This window comes from Balearica regulorum, chromosome 2 (assembly GCF_011004875.1).
Source record: "Balearica regulorum gibbericeps isolate bBalReg1 chromosome 2, bBalReg1.pri, whole genome shotgun sequence".
In the NCBI taxonomy this organism is placed as follows: domain Eukaryota; kingdom Metazoa; phylum Chordata; class Aves; order Gruiformes; family Gruidae; genus Balearica; species Balearica regulorum.
In genome coordinates this window covers 130,107,690-130,120,973 of record NC_046185.1, presented here as the reverse complement: position 1 = coordinate 130,120,973, position 13,284 = coordinate 130,107,690, and the positions used below count along the sequence as shown (strand labels likewise).

Below are 13,284 nucleotides of genomic sequence, written 5' to 3'. Positions count from 1 at the left end.
AGCAGCAAAAAATACAAACTTTCAAAATCTCTGAGGAGACCCTCAGACACTTCCCAGCTAGCAAAATGTGTGTAGGGCTGTAAAGACTGCATTTGTACTTGTGGAGAGATCACTGCTAAATATTGATTATTGTAAGGTTAATTGTGTATCCTAGGGCCTCCTTTTTTCTTAAAATAGCAATGACAAAAGAATCAGGGAAGTATTGCTTTTTTCCAAACTGAATGAGGAACTCACTGAAATACAGAGAACAGTATTTTTGTCAAGGCTACTCTGAATCTTCTTCAATATATGCAGAACAGAAATTAGGTAATTGTTGCTATTTTTTGTCTCAGTTTCCCTTACAAATTTGAGGAAGCAATGTTAATGTAAAAATAAAGTAAACATAATAAGAATGACCTCTCATTTTAATTTAAAGTCATCTCCATTTAAAAAAAAAATAGTGCCTTTGTGCCTGGTTTTCAATTCTGTTGTAAGGCCTCTAGAAAGGAAACAAGGAAGAGGGGCGCAAACTGGTAGAGGGGAAAAGTTGTGAAAAGATGGGGCATTTACAGGAAAAAAATCTTTGGGTGCAGTTGAAGTGACTTACACTGACTGAAGCTGCATATACAGTATAATTTTTGTTTTGCCTCCGTGTGGGACTGGCCCAGGCTGGAAGACTGCCCTGCCACTTTTAGATGCTGTCCTGATGGCTTAGACCACGATGCTTTGCAGTGCAGAAGTTTTCAAATGCTTTCTGAGGTGGAGGGGAAGGTGTTTCTGGTTGGATTGTTCTGAAGTCACTGAAATGTCTTCCCTTAGGTTTCACGGGATCATTTCTCGGGAGCAAGCAGATGAAATACTTGCTGGCGTAGAAGGAGCGTATATTCTTAGAGAAAGCCAGCGGCAACCTGGCTGCTATACTCTTGCTCTCAGGTAAATGCTGTTTTAATAGAGGCTTATTGTGCAAATGTAAATGTGTTTAATGGAGGAGATTATGTCTTTTGAGTGAAGTCTATGTCCTCCGTTACTTAATCCACTTCACGGTGTCAGATTGATTTTACACCCTCTTGTCAGCAGGTTGACCATCACAGCACTACAGCCATTCAGTCACTCCTTTAGCACTTGGCTAGGAAGTCCCTTTTCAGAAGCAGACTGTGCCTGTTTTCAAAATTTTTGCTACCTAGAGTACACGTTACAACCTTGAGTGTTGTAAAGGTGGAGTTTCTCCTTGAAAACTGTGTAAGAGATGTAAGGGAGTACAGGACTGGGGAGTTGGCCAGGTTGTCCTCTGAGCTCAGTGATGTGTTTTACACAAATATCAGCAACCGTGGGCAATAAATAACCCTGGATAAACCTGGAAAATCATGAAGTCCAGTGGCTGACCAGCTGTCAAAGGCAGCATACTGGACTTTCAGTTTCTTCTGGAATTCAAGCTTGGCATGAAGCACAGGATGCTGCTGCTCAAAGAAGTGAGAGCCCAAGCAATAGCCTCACTGTCCCTCACGGGTGCCTCTCCTTGAAAATACGTCCGCCCTTGGCTTAGCTGTGGCATTCAAAACCTGCCCACCCAACAGTCTTAAAGCTGCTGTGGGTTAGTGGCAAGAGGACAAGATATTCTGCCAGGTTTTGATAAAACAAACTCCTTGGCAATATTTTACAATGTTTATAGCATTATTACTCCTGTGGGATGTAGACAAAATAAAAGTCTGCATTTTTACCCTTCTGCTGGTAAGCCAGAAGAAAAAATCCTTTAAGGAGTTATCCCAAGTAGCTGTGATACAGTGCTGAAATCATCCTCAGAATTCATACTGATGTGCAGATGGTAGAGCTGGAAAAGCTGGTGAGTCATGCCAACTAAAAAGTGGTATAAATTAAAAACTTTTGTCAGCTGAAAAAGAACAAATGTAATTTTTTAGGGTTTTGGAGAGAGATTTCAAAATAAAGAATAAAAAGAACTACCACAGGATGGGGATTATGGCAAAGTGCCTGTTGTTTTGACACAACAGCATGATTTCTAAATCCATCCGGATAATTATTTGTAGAATCAAAACCTGAATTTGATTATAAATTGGGAATTCAGATGAAAAATGTAGGTGAAAAAATGAGAGGCTTAAACAGTTGGGTTTGAATGCCCAACAAGCTATGCAGACATGCGCGTTTGATGCAATATAGGACCATTTAACCCAACGTCGTATCTTTGAATCCTTTAATCAAGAATGGGATTCCAACCTCGGTGTTATAAACTGAATGTCCTACTACAGCACTTTGCTTTTTAAAACACTTACAAACCCCCATAGATTACACCTGCCATAAATAGGGCCACAGTTACCCACAGAACTTTGGTTAGGCCTCTGAATTAGGAGCTCAGTCTCCCTGGCTTCCTGCCAGAGGGTGATTCAGATCCTTAGGGTTTTAATTACTCGCTGAGATGCCCATCTCTCTTCATTGACTCTAGATATGTCCATGGTGGTTAAGCATCTGCTTTCTGCACCTCAACAATGTTTTGGGATGGAAGAACCCTTAACACAATTATGCATCCCGATAGAAGGTCCTGTCAATGCAAACATGCCTTTTGCGATTGCTGCGGTAGTGCCATTAGGATTTAGATTAAACCCTGTGAACACAGCTTGTTACAGAGAATTGGCCTCAGTTCTGTAGCCCCCTCCATGTGATGGAGTCACGTTTGGGCTTGGGTCTGCTTATCCACAGCGATCTAGTTGCAGCTGTGTGCGTGTTCCAGATGTAACCCAGATATGTAGACTCGTCAGCGAAATTACCTCCTGAGTGTTTTGCCAGTATGAATTCTTTTTCTCACTCTTCCCTCTCTTCTCTCCCTCCTTTTTTCTCTGGTATTTGCAGATTTGGTAATCAGACCTTAAACTACAGGTTGTTCTATGATGGGAAGCACTTCGTTGGGGAGAAAAGATTCGAATCAATCCACGATCTGGTTACAGATGGCTTGATAACATTGTATATAGAAACAAAGGCTTCTGAGTATATTTCCAAAATGACAACAAACCCCATCTATGAGCACATTGGATACGCCACTTTGCTGAGAGAAAAAGTGTCCCGGAGGCTGAGCAGAACAAAAAATGAATCAAGAAAAGCAAGTGTAACGAGTGAAGAAAATACTCCAGTTGAAAAGGTAAGTATTCAGTTTAAAATTTTTGCAATCAATACCAGTCTTTCTATCAAATCTAAGAGAAAAAGTGTTTCGTCTAGAGACCATTTTCTATTTTTCTGTACTTCACTAAGTATTACTATCCCACTGAAAAGTTTATATCTTGTTAATGTGATCTTGGCTACAAACTAATGTTTGACTGGAGCTTATGATGAAAGCTTTCTAAGTACTGAATGCAAATGTTTTCACTGTGTAAATATATATACACACACACACACACACTGGCTAACTAAGGAACTGCATCTAAAATTGTTCACAAGTTATGTTTCTTTGTCCATGTATACTCAAGCATATTCCACAGTAGGATTATGAAACTGGTTCCCACTGATCCTTCACCACAGCTCAAGTTTGTTATCTTTCCGTTCACAGTGCAAAGCTCCTCTTTTCTGCCGGGTCTTTGGTGGATGGGTCTCAATTTGGGATATTGTGTGTTTTCTTCCCTTTCTTCTCGTGGGTCTGAAATTGGGATATTGCGTGTTTGCCTCCCTTTCTTCTCGTTCTTTTCATTTGAAGTGGGCTTTCCTTGATCTCCTCTCTGGCACCTGTGTCCCATAGTATTGTATGGACAAGGACTTATTTACATGATGATAAACTGAGAATCTCATGCAGTTAGCAGCCATCTGAAGATGTAAAATTAGAAATTCTTTTACATATGAGAAGCAGTCTTGTAAGCACTGACATGTGGATATTTTCATTTCCCAGGTGGTAAGGCAGTAAGAACTGTCAAACAAAACTTTTTTTTGAGTCCAATGTTTGTGCTGAATTGACTTACTGACATTTGTAAGCGTACTTCTGCAGTGTGACTGATGATTTTAGTGTTCAGTGTGCTGGCTAGCTAGTTGGGAACTAGGGCCGGTTTGTATTTGGGAAGCAGGGAGTGAATTTGTTGTCATGTAGTAATATTCAGCGTGAAAAGAAATTGCTTTTTTTTTGTGCATCCTCATCATGCTAGGACATTTCTGGCATAGTTATTATCTGTTAGGTTCACATATCTGCATTGGCTGGTTATATACTGATTTGGATTTCTCAGTAGTAATAATTGCTCAAGTAACTGACCTGACATGCAAACCTATTCATCCTCTATAACAAATTAATTCCATTTACAATGACATTTTTTAGGGAAGGCATATTGTCACAGGGAAGTCCTTTGGAGAACAGCACAGCAACAAGTCTTCCATTCAAGTTTTATTTCAAAATGAATCCACTGATGACAATGGGGTTTGGATTCAATTGTATGGTATTGTAATATGCAAGAGGAGTGGATGCCATAGAGATGGGTTTTATGCTCATTCAGTTGATTCCTGTGGTTGGACACTGGGTGGCTGTGAATGCTGTAACAGGCATAAGAAAGTGAATTTTGACTTTATTTGAGCCATCATGAGAACTAAACATAGTGCAGTGTGGCAGATTTTTTTGTGTAAATGTGTCAGACTAGTCAAGGAAATAACGGAGAATGGTCCAGAGGATGTTCTGGGAAAATTTCTTTTATATTGAGAAAATACGGGACCATCATTGGGATGACTGTAAATATTATTACATGACTGTAGTGTAATAAAGCAATTGTGACAGTTAAAAATCATGCTATATTCTCTAGAAAATCAGAATATTTTTTGCAGAACGAAAAACACAATTTCAGAATTGTGTTCAGTTTTACTTACCGTTCTTGCAGTTAAGAAGCAATAGTCTTTTCTATCTCAGAGGGCTCTCAAAGACTTCAGGGGGGTTTGTTCTAGTACCATACATTTCCTAACAGTGTGTTTTCTGTTGTGCTTGGGATTAGATGTCATTTTTCAGGCTGGGCAGTTTTGAATAAGTGCTGTAAAAACTCTTTTAGACCAACAGAAGGCAAACTGTTGCTGAAGGGGCCCCTGCCCTCTCTCCTTCACCACCGCCTTTTTGCTGACAGACGCTTTTATGCAGCTACACAGTAGGTGACTCTAGAAAACAGCTCCAGATTAAAACTAATTCAGCCAGAAGAAAAAGCACGTGACTTTTTCAGCCGGACCCACTACCTGATCCACCTCATATGGGTGGAAATGCAGCACAAAGGAGAGGGCAAGACTTTCTTCTGATGACAGCTTAAAAAATGATGATATCAGCTTAAAGTGAGTGGAGACCTGCATCCTTAGTTCCAGGTACCTGTGCCTGAAAATGTTTGGACTTAATGTAACTTGCTGTCGACAGTGAAAATACACCTCTGGACCTCATTTGAGATTGGATTAGGTCATCTTTTCTATTGCAGCTGAATGAAATTAAAGACTTTAGAGTATTACTTACCTCCAAGGTGGTTCATGATGCGAAAGGCAGTACTGTGGGTCCTTACCCTGCAAGGATTGGTGCTCATCTGTATATCCCTACATGCAGGCAGTAGCAGCCTGCAAGACTGGGCTGCATGGCTGCGTTGTGTAAAAATAACTGGCTTCAGCTAAGCCATTACGTTGTTGGCAAACCTCTCTGCCTTCCTCCCACTGAGGGGAAGCAGCAGAAGGAGGAATAGCAGCTGTTTCTGACATATTTTTCTTGCCAGAAGGAGTAGGAGCAGTCATAGCTACAAGAGGAGCAGGTCTAAATAGGCAAGGTGCTCACAGGCTGAAGACCTGCTGCAGCAGCTGAAGCCTCGCTGTTGATGTTTAGGACCCCTAACAGGCTTCTCTACTGGTACCGGTAGTTTTCCATCATCTCATGCAGATCCATGTGAAAAAAGATTATGTCAACTAAATTACTAGCAACTGAAAGAAATTCACAGAAGTCTGTATGGTGAAGCCTACCATGGTTGCTTTTGCTTCATGTGTTCCTTGGGGAAGCTCATGAGAAGTTTGGACAGCAGGGGAAGACTCAGGGGCCATCATTCCCATTTCTCCCTCACAGTAACCTCAGATAAAGCATGGACTGGACTTTGGAATAAACTGGTGAAATACTGAGCATTTGTCAGTAATAGCATATAGGGACAGAGGAGGATAAAGGGAATTTAATGTTTGTTTTTATGTAAACTTTAGAAGTCCTCTAAAAGATAAAAATAATAGGGGGAAGTGGTAGTTCAGTGAGAGTTGTATCAGATGTTTTGCTTGAGGCTGTCATGTGTTGTACAGCATTTTAGACAAAGGCCATGGTTTGCCCACAAATCGAAACCTTCACCCACTTCAATTACTCCAATAAATTTCAGACTGCTAGAAATAAGTGAATGAATATTCAGCATGACGTTTTCCTGCAAAGTAAATTCTTTGCTGTGTGTGTGAAAAATCATTGAGTTTCTTGTAAGGTGTGTTTTCTCTGGCCAATTGAACAGGTAGAATGTCAACTTTTTTTTAATAATTGAGCTGGTTTATTTGAAAGTACTGCCTGGAGCATTTTGAATGTTTCAGAAATGACGGAGTGTGGAGGGGGAAAGCCGTACATGCAGGACAGAAACTTCCATTATTTCTCAAGAGGCATGTGAGGATTCAGCGCTCTAAGGTTAAGCATCAGTACTCCTCTTACAGATTAGGCTTTTTACAAGTGAGATTTTCTTTTCTACTGAAACCAATTCCAGAGTGTGAAAGTGCAGCTGAAGGCATTCGTCTCCTTAGCGGCTTTGTTAACACCATCTGGGGAGTCCGCTCGTTCTGTCACCTCCCACGTCGACAGCGGAGATTATTCAATGTCTCAGTCACTCCAGCACCGCGGCTCCCCGTGGGGCAGGTTGGTGGAAGGGGGCTGCCGAGGCACGGGCTGGCGGGAAGAGCCAGCGTTCGGATGAAATGGCTGGGTATTGCCTGGGGTACCTGTCTGTTCCCATAATGATAATTTCTTCAAGGTTGTAATTAGTGGAGTCATGCCCATTCCAGAAGGGGGGGGGGTGTGATACATGGGGCTGGATTAAGCTGTTGTTGTTCGTGCCTTTTTATCTAACATTTTTTCTAACAAGCCTAAGAAAACATTTATGCCTTAAGATACTTAATGCCAACATTTTATCCAAAAGTTACTTCTGTCTAGCTTTAAAGAGGTGCTAGATTTGTAGATAAAGATTCCAAATTTTAGTCTATATAGTTTAACAGATCTTTAATTTGAAAGGAGCCACAAGGATTTTTAGGAATGAAGTGTTGTGAGAGAACAGCATGCTGCAAATACTTCCTTAGCAGTGCAGGCAATTATCATTTTAATGGGATCCAGCTTCAGAAAGGATTTTGGACAGAGAAATAGGTTTTTTGTGCAAAGAACGTTTGAAGAGTTTATGTTGTCTGTTTCCGGTCGTGATTTAAGCTTGGGCAAGTTGTGATCACCTGCTTTGTGCTCTGTTTATGGGATGCTGTACTTGGGGCAAATGAACGTGTACTAGAAGATATAGGGCAGATAAGTACCTGGTACTGGTATGTACTGTAATTAATTATCAGTAATTCACATTACTGGTGAATGTAGGAGAAATGTAACTTGCTGTAAGCAATTAAACTTCACATGTAGGAGAGAGAAAATTGCAGTAGTCTGTCAGTAAAATATGTAGTTCTGAAACGTTTATTGCTAACACATACCATGTTATCCTGTAACTGCTGCCTTTACTGCGTCAGTGGTCCTTGTGTCCCAGGCTAGGACAAAAAAATTCTTCATTTCCAATCCTGCATCAGCAAGTGTAATTTGGGAAAATATATTCGAAGAATTGAAACATTGTAAGTACATGCAAGCTGGAGTTTTGTCCATGCTTTAAGGAGGTAAAAGCTGTTGCAGTTGCTGATGAGAAACCATCCTGGTTCCTTGCTCTTGCACTTTCATTCCCACTGCTGTGACCTGCCCCGTGCACTGCCGGAGCCACCCCGTGCCTTGGGTGACACAGCCCTGGACGCTGTGATACAGTGCCCTGGGTCAGAGAAAGGCTGTGCCCCACACCTTGGTTTTTTGCTATGCTGGCCTTACGCAGGAGCAGTTCCTGGGTTTGGGTTGCCTTACAGCTTCTCAAGTATTCCTGCTAGCATGGGGGATGCGATGAGAATGGCAGTCTGGAGTTAAAGAAAAGCTTTGGCAGCGGTTGAGCTTAAAGGATTTGCAAAAAGAATGATCTTTCTTGACAGAGAACAAGCTGTTGGTAAACGCGGTAAAGATTAAGGAAGGTTTTGTCAGTGCCAGGTCTCCGCTTACTCAGATCCTGGCAAAGCTCCTGTCAACTTCTCTCCAAGTAGGATCTGGCTCAGTCAGTTCAAACATACCAGTTGTACATGAAATATGAGTTTGTTTGGAGCCTGGGCTGGAGTGCTTGTTCAGCTCTGGTTGTCCATGCCAGGAGCAGCAAGAGGCATTTAACGATGATGGTCTGTAAAGAACAGGGCAGCATTTTGAGCTCAACTAAGAGCGAGCTGTACGTGGAGGCTTCACTTAACAGCAGGACAGTGCAGAAAACTGTATATTGCTGCTTGACATGGTAACCTCTCTATCTGTTTTGCTGGAACTCATTACCGGGTATTTAAGTGCAAATGACAGAGCCCACAGTTAATACTGCAGCTAGAACTAAAGAGCTGAAGTGATAAGCGTACTGCGGAATCTGGAAGGTTGTAGATTTCCTCAGCAGAAAACCCCACGCAAATAATAGACAGATAAGAAAGCTATTCCTATTAAGGCAAAGGTGACAGAAAAGGAAGAAAAACTTAGCTAGAAGTAGTAGTTGGTATTACTGTTCTCATTAGTCATGCTGCTCACACACAGTTTCCCATAGAAGAAAATGCAAGACTTCCAGGAAAGACTGTTTTCTAACATCCCTTAATTGGAGATATAATCCAGTTATGGAACTAAATTTTTTAGGGGCACTGCAATTTTCCTTACATCAAAACTGTACGGAAGACAGCCAATTTTAAGAGAATCTCTGGTTTGGTTCAGTTTTTGTAAATATTTACACTTCTACATTGTTATTCACACCACGTCTCTTTCTGAAGGCCTTTCAGCCTCATCCTACCGCTCCATTTTTGTCTCTTCATTGGATTTTCTACAGGTACTGCTGTTAGCCAACGATAAAGAAATCCTTTCAGTCTTTCATTTATTCATTATTCTCCCCATTCTGCAGCTCCTCTAAACCTCTAATGATCCTATTACAGGTTGTTAGCTCGTGTTTAATTCTTTGCTGGGATGTCTATCCAGATGTTGAGCATGTCCTTCCACACGAGGGCTGCAGGGTACTGTGCTGCCCCAGCTGCGGATCACGGGGTTAAGAGGATAGTGAGCAGAAACATCTGTTCCTGCAGACTCTGGGCTGCAGCCACACTGATAATTTGACCCGGTGTCTTTTACATTGCCTTTAACTCCCTGGTTTCTGCAACATGCATGGTCAGAACAAATTAAAATTTGTTCTACAGAGACATCAGTAACCCGCCACCTTCTTTTATTAGGGTTTACAGTTTCATTCCTGTATGCATATCCACAGAATTCACAAGGGACTCCTCCCCAGCTGATTTTCCCTGGAAGACGCTCACCCACCACGCTGATAAACAGCAACATAAAGCCTGTACACGAAGGTGGCCTTTATCTGCAGATTTCAGTAATACATGCAGTGATAAAAGGTGTGTGGCATCTTTGCTGCTAGAAGCAACAAACCTATACATCAAAATGACTTTGGGAGTAATTAATTCCTTTCATCAGTCACTCAGGCTTGTCCTGCAAGAGTAGCATTCTACACACAGGTTACCACATGTACGTACTTAATTGTAGCATGCCCTGACATGAGTACTTAACTACATACCCAACTGTCTTCTTTAAATAACTGTTAGCAATTCAGTACTGATTTCATCCAGAATACTCTTTGGTATTATAGCACAGTGAGGAGGGGTTAATACAAATGCAGTAGATCTACCAATATATGTATTTTAGCAAGCAGTTTTATATTTTGAGTGACAAATACCATCTTACTGAAAATATAGCTGGCTGATCATTTGCTTTTGCATTTCAATGTTGGCATTCTTTTGTATTTTCCAGCTGGGTCTCTTTACAACTTCTTTTTTGTTTAAAGCATCATAAATATGAAATAGGCAATATATAAGAAATAAAAATAAGAAAGCTACAAGAGTAAAATCATGGAAAGTATCTTTTTCAGTTCCTTCCCTCTGGCAGTCTATGTTTATGCAGAGGAAAAGGGACGCTGCTTTGTAGTTGACTGTGGCATTCCTAAATAATACCTAATGTTTTGCCTGATTAGGCAAGGATTTTTGATGGGAATAATTTGGGTTCATTTTAACAGTAATGGAAATTGAGGGAATCGAGAGAAAGAGGGGTTCCATTGCAAAGTATTTGCTTACATTGCTTCCCGAGCTGTTAACGTCTCTCCAGGTTCCTGGTTTATGTTATGTTATTACCGTCAGCTTAGGATTCATGACTTTTGCCTTAAGCAGAATAAATGATATGATTATGCCTGAAGAGAGCTTGTAAGTTGGAGACGACACTGATTTACACAGATGACATGATGCAACAGATATGATCTGATCCAAATGCTACTGAAATTAATGGGTAGACCTCCAAAGATTTCACTGGGTCTTGGAGCAGTTCAGGGCACTGCTAAGCACATGGAGCAGAGGTGAATATGAAGTTTGTTACCACCAAAGTGTTTCCCAGTCCAGTCTTTTAGAAAGGCAGCCAAATGGAGGTGGTGCAAAAACTTCATACCTGAATACCACAACTATAGATTGAAACTTTCTCAAATGAGAATGTCAGATTAGTACTAAAAGTGATTAATTAGGTACACCAGAACTGCTTATAGTAGTCCTAAAGCAAATGCCACTTGGCTTTTCAAGTACAGTACTGTATCTGCAGCTAGGCTCTGCTGAATACATAAATTTATCTTTTCCTTTTGGGTATTTTCCTGTTATGAGCATATTAATAATTCTAATAAAACTAAATGTTTGTTACATAAAACCCATGCTTAGTTTGATGTATTAAAAATAAAAGCCTTTTTTTCCTGGCTTTTATACTCTTTACATAGTTTGATGGTATTAAATTAGTATAAACAAACTTCCATAGGGATTGGGATGAAGTCTTCAGCGTAAACATTTAATTTGCCTAGTCACTGGAAAATGAAAAGCCATTTTTTTAAGTAAAAATCTATACTTGATTATCTCACATGAATCTTGAGACGCGGTGTAGGAATAGGCACCAAACTTTTACAAGCACCTCTAAACTGCCATGTTTTGATCCTGGAAGACAAGCTTTCAACTTCTTAAGAACAGAGATATATTAATTTGTCTTAGTGGAGGACTTGGAAGTGTCAGAAGGGAAATGTTTAAATAGTGACTAATATTTGTCCTTTATATTTTGTTTAGAAAATAAGTGCTTTTAGTGATGTGCTTGTTTAGGTCATATGTTTGCTTGGCTAATTATAAGGAAAAAATAACCTGTCCTCTGTGCTCATGCTGGACATGAAAAGAGATGATAGGCCTGAAATACAGGCCTGGTGAATATGGTAGGTTAGCTATTAAGGAAGAAAAAAAAGGAAGAACAGTGAAACACTGGGATGGAGTGCCTGAGGGGGTGACAAAATCTCCCTCATTATAAGGCATAGAAACACATTAGAGAATATCTGGGAGAAATGACACAGGTGGCACTGATACCTGAGGCAGGCAGGAGAAAAACCTTCTAAAGTACCTTCTAGTCCTATTTCTCCATGGTTTTCTGTGCCTGAAAAAAGATATTATTTAGGCTCTGATTCATGGTGTCTGAATGAACATGTCTTACCAACATAGCTAAGGAGCAGTTATTTGATTCCTCCCCATAGGAGGAAAGTACATTCCAGCCTAGAGAAGTGGAGGCTCTAGTGAGACCTTGTAGCAACCCTCAATACATAAAGGAGGCCTACAGGAAAGATGGGGAGGAACTGTTTATCAGGGAGTGTAGTGATAGGACGAGAGAGAACAGTTGTAAACTCAAAGAAGGTAGGTTTAGATTAGGTATTAGGAAGAAATTCTTTACTGTGAGGGTGGTGAGGCACTGGAACAGGTTGCCTAGAGAGGCTGTGGATGTCCCATCCCTGGAAGTGTTCAAGTCCAGGTTGGATGGGGCTTTGGGCAGCCTGGTCTAGTGGAGGGTGTCCCTGCCCATGGCAAGAGGGTTGGAACTAGGTGGTCTTTAAGGTCTCTTCAAACCCAAACCATTCTATGACTCAATTCTGAATTGTCACTTCAGTAGTGAGAAATTCACTGCAGCTACTACCCTAATGTCCAAGGGTTCCATGAAATGCCTAGTGCTAGCCAAGATATGCTAAGTTCTTCCTCTTCTATATCCTGTGTGCTTTGCAGACCTTCTGCCAAGGAATGGCTTGGCTGGTTTTCGATGTCCCTACACGCTGACTGGCACTTGTCCCATCATGGTCTAGATATTATCCTTTTTGAACATGAAACGTGTATGTCACATCCACTTTTTCCATACTCAGGGTGCAGAGGGTCTCACCACTGAGGCATGTGGGCACTTAAGTGAAGTCATGTGCAGAGCCCGAGCAAATGTCCTCTGTTTGATTGGGGCTCTCGCCATGGAGAGCCAACTCAGCAGCCTGCACCCTTACCCTGCAGCTGGGATACTGGGAATCCAGGTGTGGGAATCTCCCTGGTCACCTCTGGGCTGGATCAGCAGGTATCAGTCGGCCGCAGTCTCAGCTGCAGGGCTAGCCGAGCTCGCTGGAGCTGCCAGGCAGGAGAAGACAGCAGCCTTGGGCAGGATGACAACTTGTAATGGCCACAGTGAAGCACGTGCTGTTGACAGCATTCTCAGCTGAGGCTTGACTACAAAGGTCAGGAACCAGTGCTTTTTATAATGGCTGATATTTGGAAAGAGGACACTGTGGTGTGAAAAGTACAAATCGTAACAATGGGCTCTTTCTTGTATTCTCAGCCCTGGAGAACAGTGGGACTGCGCACGGTCGTCAGTGTGGGTTATATACAATGAATACTGCCAGTTAGACTTGATTGCCTTTTTGATAGATTTACAAAAGTACTGAATGAAAAGAATGCAGCAGATGCAGAATAATTGGATTTTTAGCAAAGTAGTACAATGTCTCATGAAATCATACTCTTGACATTAATTCAAATTGGTTGGCGCATGAACACGGTCACATGGACGAAAAATAGGTAGAGGAATTTCAAGCAAAGAATAAAGATAGGTGGCAGCTTGATAAGCTGGGGAAAAGTAGC

At 41.3% G+C, this 13,284-nt stretch overlaps 1 protein-coding gene across 1 annotated transcript in view; it reads left to right on the top strand.

The window, feature by feature from the left end:
* CHN2 (chimerin 2) overlaps positions 1 to 13,284 on the top strand; it is a 167,958-nt gene that overhangs the window by 95,587 nt on the left and 59,087 nt on the right. Inside the window, exons 5-6 of the mRNA XM_075745910.1 lie at positions 799 to 912; positions 2,839 to 3,124. Of these exons, the coding sequence (XP_075602025.1) occupies positions 799 to 912; positions 2,839 to 3,124 (400 nt within the window). The remainder of the gene's footprint in view (positions 1 to 798; positions 913 to 2,838; positions 3,125 to 13,284) is intronic.